This window comes from Camelus bactrianus, chromosome 22 (genome assembly GCF_048773025.1).
Source record: "Camelus bactrianus isolate YW-2024 breed Bactrian camel chromosome 22, ASM4877302v1, whole genome shotgun sequence".
Lineage (NCBI taxonomy): Eukaryota > Metazoa > Chordata > Mammalia > Artiodactyla > Camelidae > Camelus > Camelus bactrianus.
This window is the reverse complement of record NC_133560.1, coordinates 30304621-30316219: the sequence shown is the minus strand read 5'-3', so window position 1 is coordinate 30316219 and position 11599 is coordinate 30304621. Positions and strand designations below refer to the sequence as shown.

At 54.6% G+C, this 11599-nt stretch overlaps 1 protein-coding gene across 1 annotated transcript; it reads left to right on the top strand.

The window, feature by feature from the left end:
* The first annotated feature begins 9317 nt into the window (after window positions 1-9317).
* Window positions 9318-11386, top strand: GADD45B (growth arrest and DNA damage inducible beta). Its single transcript, XM_010966669.3, has 4 exons — window positions 9318-9600; window positions 9693-9794; window positions 10179-10401; window positions 10663-11386. The coding sequence occupies exons 1-4, from the start codon at window positions 9557-9559 to the stop codon at window positions 10774-10776; spliced, it is 483 nt and encodes a 160-aa protein (XP_010964971.1). The 5' UTR covers window positions 9318-9556; the 3' UTR covers window positions 10777-11386.
* The last annotated feature ends 213 nt before the right edge of the window (window positions 11387-11599 follow it).

Sequence of the window (11599 nt, the reverse complement as noted above, 5' to 3'; positions counted from 1 at the left end):
ACTGGACTCCAAGCCCCAGAAGGCCCCGCGCTTCCCGTGGGTGGGGCGCGGGGCTTCCCCTCCCCGCGCTCAGCTGGGGAGGCGTTGGCAGTTTTCAAATTTTGGCGCCGAGCGGGTGGGGCGGCGACAGCCGCGGCCGGCAGCTCCCCCGCCCCCGCCCCCGCCCCCGGTGAGGCCTGGGCACCTGGCGGAGCTGGCCTGTCCACTCTGCGGGCTCTCCCGGCGCCACACGCGGCAGGGGCTGTGGCCCATATCCAGAATGGGAAACTGAGGCACGGGACGACCAGGGAACCTGTCCCTGGACCCCCAGAAAGGGCGGGGCGGAGGCGGGATTCGAACTCGCTCGCGACGCTCTGACCCAAGGGCGCTAGAAAGTTAATGGCCAATTGCTGCCCGCTTTGCGGGGTAGAGGGCGCAGGCAGTGGGCGAGAAACCCCCGGGCCAGGGAAGGTCGGACTGGCCCTGCCCCCATCCATCCCTCCCCGTTCCCCATCTCCCCTCACAACACTTTGTGCCGCCGCCCCGGCTCCGCGCGGGAATTTGGCGCCAGATTTTTTAAAATCTCAGCCGAACGGCTACCGCTGGCTCCCAGCCCGGATCGCGAGCCTTGATTGTGAATTTCTGGAGCCTGGATTAAGGGGATGGCGGATTCCGGAGTCTGGATCTGCGGAGCCACGGATTCGCGAACCTAGGTTAGGGGGGGACTCATTCCAGATCCTGGGTCTGGGGGGCTGTGGATTCCGGATCTGGGTGGGGGGCACAGATTCCAGAGCCTGAATCTAGGGGACCCTGATTCGGGAGCCTTGAGAGGCTGGGATTTTGGAACCTGGATCTCCAGAGCTCTGATTCTAGAGCCGGGAGGGGAGTGGAGTCTGGAAAGCAGATTCCAGAACCTGGAGGCTAACCCTGGAATCTAGAATCAGAACTCGGGAACCTGGGGCTGGACCCATGAAATCCCAAATGAAATCTGGGGTCAGGTAGAGCCTGGGGCTGGAGGGGCAGCTGTTTGTTACGTGGGTGCAGGGACTAATGGAATCAATAAATATCGACTGAACATGTTCGTGTGCCAAGCATGGGGGCTGCATCAGTGACCAAAACAAAGATCCCTGCTCTTAGGAAGTTGACAAGGATGAAGTTGGGAGACAGGGAACAGGTAGCTAACAAAGGGCATGTTAGTGGATGCTAAGTGAGGGGAACAAAGCGGGACAAGGGGCTTGGGAGCACAGGAGGTAGGGGGTTGCATTTTTAAACAGGTGGCCCTCTTGGAGCAGGTGGCATTTGAGAAGGAGGGGGTCAACCAGGTGAGCATGTGGGGAGAAGCCTTCCAGGGAGAGGGACCAGCCAGTGCAAAGTCCACATTTTAGGATGGTGGACATGGCAATGAATGAGAACTTCCAGTGGTGGAGACAGGTATTAGAGAAGGAAACACAAGTAACCTAACATCTGTGTATTAGTTATCTAGTGCTGCATAACAAAATGTAGAGGTTTAAAGCTGCTGGGGCAGGATTCACTTCCAAGTGCATTTGTACTGATACTGGAAGGAGTCACATCCTTGCTGGCTGTTGTCTAGGGACTGTCTCATTTCCTTGTCACATAGGAGAGGATTTGATCTGAGCTTTGAAATCCTCACTCTTTGTTGTAATAGGAAAACAAACACTGAAAGCAGCCCAAATATCCATTGATAAGAACAGACCAATAGCTTTGTGTAGACTGATGCAGTGGAATATTATACAGCACTGAAAAAGAACGCACTTGAGGGCACCACCTACAGAATGACCTCCCAACCATAAGATCAGGCAAAGAAAGTGAAGTCCAGAAGAATATTTACAATATGCTTTTTTAAAAATAGAATTCAAAACCCAGGTGAACTAGTTGATATGTTACTTTGGGGTGCTACAAATGTGAGACAATTGAAAAGAAAAATGGAGATGTGGTTAACCCAGAAGTCAACGTAAGTGGCTGTGTTTTGGAAGCCAGGTGGTTGTGAATGTCTCTATTCTTCAAGATGGACGTGTAAGTTATTGATGCTCTTTGTTTGATATATTTCATGTTTCAAAAATGAAAAAGATAGCTTCCTGCAGGCTGCTGTGTAGAACCACACGGTCCCAACAGAAACAAAATATCCCACCACAAAAAAGAAATGATACTTATGTGACCTGATAGAGGTGTAAACCATTCACTATGGTCCAGATCCTATTGCAACATATAATTGTATCGAATCAACACCTTAGATTTACACAATGGTATATGACAATTATATCTCAATTTTAAAAAGGAATATCCTCAAAAGAAAAAACCAGAATGCAAGCCATATATGTTATTATTTTTTATTTCGTCGGGGGGAGGTAATTAGGTTTTTATTTTATTTTTTTTTAATGGAGGTTCTAGGGATTGAACCCAGGTTGTTTTAAGCCATCCAGTTGGTGCTATTTTGAAAAGTCTAATACAATGTAATCATAAATTGAGCACTTTGCTAGTTCTGAGTCATTTTGGTGAATTCTGGAGCCCGAGAGTGGCCATGGGGACCCCGAATCTGAACCCAGCTGGTCTAATTGGAGGTGGCCCCGGGACGCCATCTCACCACGGGTGTCTGAAGTGAGAGCTGCCCTATGGGAACCGCGTCCTCTGCACACTCTGGGCTAATCTCCTTGCATCCACAGAAATGTAAATTGTCCGATGGAAGAGTGTTGATTGGCCTGTGTCATTTTGCTGTCTGTCCAGCTCAGCGGTAGAGCACATGCTTGGCATGCACGAGGTCCTGGGTTCAGTCCCCAGGACCTCCATTAAATACGTAAATAAATAAACCTAATTACCTTCCTCTCCCCCAAATAAAAAAGAACATTTTGCACCTCCTAAGCACATTCATTTCCGCCTCCCGATTGTCTAGAAGACGTCTCACCAGTCCTTCCGTTAGTTAACGAGTTACATGCAATCCTTGACACATGTTCATTAGATATTCACATGAGAATCATACTTCTTCCTTAAAAAAAAGTCATTTACCATAATGCTGAGCCCCTCAGAGCGTTGTCAGGGGCACATTTAGTCTTTCAACCAGAACGTGTTTATTTGGCACCTCCCGCGTCCTGGGGACACCACTCGGAGCAAAACAGACGGAAACTCCAGCCTGCTGGAGCTGACTTTCAACTGAGGGGCACGGATGATGATTCCAATGATAAGAAAATACATAGTACATTGGAGGGTGTTGAGAGACAAGGAAATGGGGGGGTCGAGATGCGTGGGCTGTGTGCGAAACGTCTCGCAGGTGGCCAGGGGACGCCCAGTGAGGGGGACAGGCGAGGCGGCTCGGGCTGGGGACGGCACTCCAGGAGAGGAACCCGGCCGGGGGGCCCAGGGGCAGGACCCCACCAGGCACACTCGGAGAACAGCGGGAAGGGGTTTCCCCTGGGGTTTGTGTTTGGAGGGATGTGGTGAGACGTCGTTTTGGAGGGGGCCCTCTGGGCCCTGCAGGGAGAGCCAGGGACGGGTGCGGAGGGAGGGGGCGGGTTCAAGTGGCTTTCAAGGTAACACCAGACTGGAAGATGTCTGGAGCAGGTTTGACATGTCAAGCCCAGTCTAGGTGGCGTTTTCTTGCAATCTTTCCAACAATCTGATTTTCCCAGGGAAAGAGGGAATTTCAGAGATGCTAAATCACCAACCCAAGGACACACAGCTTTTGAAGGATGGAGGTGGGGCCAAGCCCAGCAAGCCTGACCACAGGGCAGAGGCCCCCCCTACCCCCCCAAGCGCCTCCCGGGTACGTCGCAGGCACAGACGTCCTGGCCCGCTCCTGCCTCACTGTCCTCCTCAGTGTCCCCAGATGTGCCCCGGTGTCCCTGCCTCCTCACCTTTGCCCTTGGCACCTCCACCGCCTGGTGTGTCGCCCCCACCTCCACCCACCCATCCAGTCTTCCCAACGTCTCAAAGTTCAGCTGATGACTCACCTCCACCCGGAAGCTTCTCCTTGGGGACAGGAATCATGTCTTGTTCATCTTTAAAAAAAAAAACAAAAACAAAAACACAATGTCAGAGACCAGGCGCCCCCACCCGACCCTGCCTCTATCTTTCCAATGACTTCCTGGCACAACTCTAGTCAAATCTAAGCTCCTCCCACAGCCTCCAAGGCGCACCTTTCTGATTTCCTCCCCCCTACCCCACCTGACTGCTCCAGCCACCTGGAACTCCACAGGGCTCCTTGTGTGTCCCAAGTGCGGCCCCACCTCAGGGCCTTTGCACCTGCTGTGCCTGAAGCCCTCTCCCTTCCCAGCTTCCCAAGGCTGGCTTCTTCACGTCACTCAGGTCTCAGCTCAAATGTCACCTCCTCAGAGAAGCCCACCCTGACCACTCCACCTGGAGTAGTTATGTTATCAGAGCCCCCTCCCGCCCCCCCAGCACCAAATCAGCACCCAGCAGGCCTTCAGTCAATGCCTGATCATGTGATAACACCCCCACCTTAGAGGGGACTTACTATGCACAGAGCCCTCTCCTAAGTGTGGCCCAGAATGAATGCACTTCGCGAGCAGAACAGTCCTAGGCAAGGCTCTCACTTCCATTCTGCAGAGGGGGAAGCTGAGATGTGGGGGTGGGGTGGCCATGCCCGAGTTCATGCAGCTGGTCAGGAGGGAAGCTAGAACCCAAACCCAGGCAGTCGGAAGGCTCCTTGGTCATCCCTACCCCAGCCCCTCACCCCTTCCTTTCGTAGTGAGTTCCGGCTGCCATAATGGAGCATCACAGGCTGGAGGCTTAAACCACAGACCACACTCCTCACTGTGCTGGAGGCTGGAGGCCAGGAGGTGGAGGCCAGGCTGGAGGCTGGAGGCCAGGTGCCCCTGTGGTCGGTCCCTGGTGGGGGCCTACCCCCCGGCCTTCAGACAGCCACCGCCTCCTGTGTCCTCACCCAGTGGGGAGAGGGCTCTGGTCCTTTCTTCTCCTTACAGGGACATTTACACCCCCATAGGGGCCCCACTCTCATGACCTCACCTTATCCTCATCCCTCCCCAGGGCCCAACTCCCACTGTCCCCTGGGCTGGGGGGGAGGGTTAGGGCTTCAGCAGATGGGTTTGGGGAACACAAACATTTGGACCATAAAACGTCCTATAATGAAAGGGGAACTCCGGCTCCACACTCACCTCTCAAGTGTCCCCCCCCAGCCCTGGGACTCCTGATCCTGTACTATTCCAGCTGCCATGCTGGGAGGGAACCCTGGGCCACACCTCCCAGGCGGACCAAGGCCTCAGCCACCTGGGGGCTTGGTTTCCCCTCTGTCCACTGGGAACCTCACCCCTGCCTCCTAGGTTTGCTTGGGCAGGAGTTAAAGGCATGGTCCTGAGAAGCAGCGGCAGGACTCGGACGAGGCAAAAACTCAGTCACTATGAAAAATACTTTTTTAAATGCAAAAAAAACCAACAACCCATGCTAGATATGTTTTCCAAATTTCAAATCAAGGGGATGGGTACAGCTCAGTGGTAGAGCTCAGGTTAGCATGCACGAGGTCTTGGGTTCAATCCCCAGCACCTCCACTGAAAAACTAAAATAAAATAACAATTTAAAAAATGGAAATCAACAGAGGATCAGTCACACACTGAGATATCCTGTCAACTGGGGCCCCGATGTGGCTGGGACAGTGGGCCACTGACCTTGTCTTGATGGGAAGTGACAGTCTTCCGTTCACAGCTGATGTCTTGGTGAGCATTTTCATTGAAACGATCACATTACAAATATTTATCTCACTTGGGATTAGTGGCAAATGCTGCACAAACTTGTGACTCTAGAGAAACCCTCTGAACTGAGCACTCGAAAAGTGTGGATTTTCTGATATGTGAATTCTATCTTGATTTTTAAAAAAACAAGAAGAAAAGATAATCTTGATGACTAGGTTTTTGTTGCCCCTTTAAGTTCTATGCCCCCCAATTTCCCTTTATTCTGCACCCCGGTTCCGGCACTGCTAGCCAGGGTAGAGCAGTCTTCCCTCTGCATCAGTCTTAGCAGCCCCTCCCCGAGGGGCCCGGCCTCTGTCCAGGCTGCGTCCTCACTGCCGTGGATGCCACTTCCTGTCTCCACCAAGAAATGCCGACTCAGCCTTCAAAACTCTCTTTGCTCTCCAGTCTGACCTCCCAGACCTGCACACCTCCAGCCCCCTCCCCCAGACTCCAAACATCCCGTCCTAACCCCTGGACCTTGGAATAGTTTGCAATAGCCTTGACAACTCTGAGTCTGTGCCCTTGGACTAACGGCACCGTCTCCCTGAGTCTCTGTTCCATCCTCTGCGAATGTGCAACAGTCGCACGAGGGCGGCTTCACGGGCACCTAAGGAGAAACAGCTTACAGAAGGCTCAGCGTGGAATACATGCTCGCTGAAAGTTTGCTCTTACTAGTATCTTCAATGCGATGCAAAGTTAATTTAAAAAGGGTTGCATTGATCAATTCTAGAGACAAAAGATCTCATTTCCAAGGGGGTTGTGAATTTTCCTGGCTGGGGAAGTTCCCAACTCATTCACCCCTCCATGGGGGGGGGTGTGGGCAGTATATCCCCCCCAACAATGTCACCTCTCCTTGGAGCAGACAGGGACAGTCTCAGGGCTGCACTTGCCTTAGGAGCAAAATATAAGGGGGTGCCCCAAACTCAACCATTGAGATAAGTATTTTAATGCAATATTAAAAAAAATCAAAATCAAGGCAAAAAAATACATGATGAAAAAAAGATCAAAATTGCAAATCGAGACAGGATCTGACCCTGCACCTGCACAACTCATCTCCCTGTCCCCTGCCTCTCACCCTGTCAGATCCTGTCCGTATTTAAAAATCTTGATTTTTGTTCATCATGGGTGGGGATTTTTTGCATAAAATTTGTTTTTTTAATATTATTTTATAATACTGTTTATCTTGATGACTGAATTTTGCGGCATTTCCTTAAATTTGTGCCTGAAGTGAGTGCCCCACTCTCCTCACCTGATACCCTGCTCTTGGTTCCAATAAGATTTTGTTGACAAAAATCAGTGTCTGCAACAGTGAACCAGTGAACAGTGAACAACGCATGCGTCCATCAACGGTTGAAGGGGTAAACTAAATGTGGTCCATCCATACAATGAAATGTTACTCAGCCTTAAAAGGAAGGAATTTATGACACACACGCCTGGATGAACAACCTGGATGAAATTTGAGGACATTATGTTCAGCAAAATAAGCCAGACACTAAAGGGTGAATCAGTATGATTCCTTTTATAGGAGTTTCTTAGAGGGTCAAATTCATAGAGACGGAAAGCAGAATGGTGGGTGCCAGGGGCTGGGGGCAGTTCATGTTTAATTCCCAAGAGTTTAAGTTGGGAATGATAGAAAAGTTTCGGGTCTAGATATTGGCGATTGGTATACAGCATTGTGAACGTATTTAATGCCACCAAACGGTACACTTACAAATGGTCAAACTGATAAATGTGCGTATTTTGCCATAATGAAAAAACAGGTCTCCCTGTGCAGTAGCTTGATATTTTAAAATACTGCGTCTATAAAATTATTGAATACATGTTGCATATAGAAGATATTGTGTATGTAAAATATTGTAACTGTCACCCCAGTCCGGGTCCTCCTTCCCCTCCTCCCCCCTCCCCCGCGCCGCCTCTGGTCTGTCCCTTCCGGCTCCGTGGGCGCAGGGACCTCGCACAGCCACCAGGTGGCGCCACCGCACCTCGCAGCTCCCGGGACATTTCGCGCGCCCAAGGTGGGCGGCGCGGAGGCGGCGCGATGCGTCAGCCGGACCGCGGTCCGGGGAGTTGGGGGAACCAAGCCAAAGGGCCGAGGCCAGCCCCCGGGCTGGCGGGCGAGGGGGCGCAGCTGTGAGTCACCCGGGAGCCCCCGATCGACCGTGGGAGACAGTCCCACGCAGGCCTGCCCGCCTGGCTCGTGAGCTGCTTTCCCGGGGAGATGGTGAGGCTGGCAGCAGTCCCGGCCATGCCTGGCGCACACGTGTAGCTCCAACACGAACTAACCCGGGGCTTGGCGAGGGTGGGCATTGGAGGTCTCACCAAGCCTGTTTCCCCTTTTGCTTCTGCTTCCCGGGTCCCTGAGGATTAAGTGAACCTTGACACAGTGCGCGCTCGACACATTCAGCATCCACTCCAGAGGGAGGAAATAAAAGAGGTGACCATCGTTGCAAGCGCGTCTAGGTGGCAGCGCTCAGCGCACGCAGGAACAGTTTCCCCCTTGCTCTCTCCCGGGCCTCGACTTCCCCCCACCACCAGGTGCTGTGCGGAGTTGCGGTCAGACCGTGGGACGCGAGGCGCCGGCAGGGGGCGCGGAGCCTGCGAGGCCCAGCCACCTGCACCTCCCACGCGCGCCCCACCCTGAAACTAGCGGAGGATGGGGAGGGGGCTCCGGATGGTGGCCCTAAGCTTTGCAGGCCCTGCTTCTGGGGACCTTGAGGCGGCCTCCTGCGACTACCAAGTTATCAAGTGCTTATTGTATACCCTTCATTTTAGTGCTTCCTGCAACCCAGTTAGGCTGGTGTGCATTGTCATAGGACAGGTGAGGACTCAGAGGCCGTCTTCGCAGCCCCCAGTTTGGGGGACCTGGAGGTGGCTTCCTGCGACCACCACTGCTTGTTAAGCGCTGTGTACCCTCTCTTATGTTTTGGTGGAATTAGGTTTATTGCTTTCGTTCTCTAATAGAGGTGCTGGGGATTGAACCCAGGACCTCATGCATGCTAAGCACGCGCTGTACCACTGAGCTGTATACCCTACCCTCTGTGTACCCCTCCTTTTATTCAGTACACCCTCCAACTCAACGAGGCCAGCGTTTCATTCCCATTAGACAGACACAAAGAGGCTCAGGAAGCTAAGTCACCCGAGGTCTGGGGTCCTCGCAGCCTGAGAAGACCCGCGCCACTACCACCTAGGAAAGATCAGGCTGCAAACCGGGCTCTCTCCTCGTGCAAAACCCCAGCAGAACCTGGAAAAGCGCAGGCCAGGGACTCTCCGGGGACCGGGAGGGGATTCCAGGCCCACCTGAAAGTCCGGACCGCCTCGCGCCTGGAAATCCCGCGCGCGCCCCGAAACGCGGCGCGGCTGCCGGGAAATCAGGAGAAAACTTCTGCTTTTTTTTTTTTTTCTGGCACTCTAGCTCCCCCTGCTCCACCCCCCCGCGCCCTCCTCGGGGCTCTCGCCCCCACGTGGGGCGCCCCCTCGCGGCGCCCCGCCTCCTCCCCGCCGCCGACCAACCGCAGAGCTCGTTTCTCTCGTCTTTGTTTCCTACCCAATAGAAGAGGAGGACGGGCCACCGGGGCCACGCCCCTGTTTGTACAAGTCTATAAAAGGCGGCACCGGCAGCCGCGGGCTCGGATCGCTGAAGCCGAAGCCGTCAGCTTTTCTATTCTGCTGCGTGGATTATTTTTGCTGAAGCATTTGCAATTTCTTTCCGCCTTTTTTGGGGGAGGACTTCGCTGCCTTCCGAAGATCTTGACCAACGCTCGGGCTCTGTGGGAAGGCTTTGGGCTGTCCGGCCTTGGATTTTGCATTTCTTCCTTGGAACTGTCGTGGGGCTGTTTTCCACTGTGGATTATAACTGCAACATGACGCTGGAAGAGCTCGTGGCGTGCGACAACGCGGCGCAGAAGTAAGTAGCCTGAGGTCGGCCGGGCCGGGCGGGGGCCCAGCGCCTGGTGGCCGGCCCGGCGCTAACCCTCCTCCCCTCTCGCTTGGCTCCAGGATGCAGACGGTGAGCGCCGCGGTGGAGGAGCTGCTGGTGGCCGCGCAGCGCCAGGACCGCCTCACCGTGGGGGTGTACGAGTCGGCCAAGCTGATGAATGTGTGAGTCAGACCCCGTTCCCGGGCTGGGCGCGGGTGGGGACCCCCTCCGCTCTGCACGCTTTCTGTTGCATCCCTCCTTTGCACGGGGCTGGGACATTTCCAAATGTCCCCACTGTGGGTTGATGGCCTTTTGCTTTCTCTTTTGAGCAGAGGCTGCAGTATTCTGTTGCTGCATCGTTTGCACGCAGTCTCCCCCATTTATGCCCCTGCCTTACCCGCCCCCCCAATACTTTGAACCCAGCATTTTCTCCCCCAGCCCCCACCATCTGCACGCAGACGCGATCCCCTGCACACCTGCGGTTTCTCTTTGCTTTGCAAACTGCCTGGTGCACGATGGCCCTTCCCCAGCCCCAGCTGACCCTCTGCCTCCCTCTGGCCCCTCAGGGACCCTGACAGCGTGGTCCTGTGCCTCCTGGCCATTGATGAGGAGGAAGAAGATGACATCGCCCTGCAGATCCACTTCACGCTCATCCAGTCTTTCTGCTGTGACAACGACATCGACATCGTGCGGGTGTCGGGCATGCAGCGGCTGGCACAGCTGCTGGGCGAGCCAGCCGAGACCCAGGGCACCACCGAGGCTCGGGACCTGCACTGCCTCCTGGTCACGGTGAGCTGGGCCTCAGCCCCGCCCCGCCCCACCTGGCACCTGGGCCCATGTTTGTCAACAAAGTTGAGCTGGCGGGTCTGCACCAGCTCAGTGCTCAGCCACGCTTGGCATGTCCCGTGGGCAGCCCGCTGGGCCTTCTGGGCCTCGTCACCCAGTGTACTATTTTAAGCTGGTGTGTTTTCCCCAAAAGGGCCCTGGGAGAGGGAGGCTCCCTGCTCACTCCTGGGGCTCCTGCTGAACCCAATGTTCCTCCTTCCACAGAACCCTCACACAGATGCCTGGAAAAGCCACGGTCTGGTGGAGGTGGCCAGTTACTGTGAAGAGAGCCGGGAGAACAACCAGTGGGTCCCCTACATCTCCCTCCAGGAGCGCTGAGACCCTTCCCAGCCTCAGAACCTGTTGCTGCCAAAAAATAAAAATAAAATAAATATTTGACCCCCTCCACCCCAGAACAACCCTCCAAAACAACCCAACCCAGGAGACCATCGGGGGCAGGATCGTTGGAGACTGAAGACAGGAGAGGGGAGTGCACGGCCACCCCGGGGGCGGTGAGCCCGGAGCAGCGCCAGCAGCGGCCACCGTGTGAGGAGAAGAGGGGCCTCAGGCCAGCAGAAGAGGGGACCCTGGAGCTCGGGCCTGGTGACCGAGCAGAAGCTGGAGTGGGGGAGCTGCTGCCTCCCCGCATCGGAGGGCCTGGACTCTGCATTTGGGGGTGGGGTGAGACTGACTGCATCCCCCCTCTTCTTGAGACCGCAGCTGACATCTGCCAACGGGCCTTGGTTGGCCGAGGGTCTGCACCCTGGCCAGGATTATACTTTGGGACTTGGGAGCAGGGGCTGATGTTGCTCTGTACCCACGAACTCCCAGTTTGCAAACTGAACAATCTATTTTGTTACTTGCACTTGTTACTTGAACCACTGAAAGAGTAATGAGATACATATATTTTTACTTCTATGATGGCCTTGTAATAAATTTCTAAAGCTTCTGGGTTCTTTTGTATGTGCCACCTCGCCTCTGTGAGGGACCAGGACCCCGCCCGCCCCCCCCCCCCAGCCGCGCTGGCCCTGCCCCTCCTCCTGCAGGCTCACCAGGAAGTGTTACTTAAGTCCGACTTAGCTGCTCCAGGCTCCTTGCAAAAACAGTGCCTCCTCTCTCTGCAGCCGGCGCCACCCAAGTCCAACAAATCTTTGCCTCTTTT

Coding starts and splice junctions, on each gene's coding strand:
- GADD45B (XM_010966669.3), top strand. CDS start 9,557: ATGACGCTGGAAGAGCTCGTGGCGTGCGACAACGCGGCGCAGAA. Junction 9,795..10,178: donor TCGGCCAAGCTGATGAATGT/GTGAGTCAGACC, acceptor CTGGCCCCTCAG/GGACCCTGACAGCGTGGTCC. Junction 10,402..10,662: donor TGCACTGCCTCCTGGTCACG/GTGAGCTGGGCC, acceptor CTCCTTCCACAG/AACCCTCACACAGATGCCTG.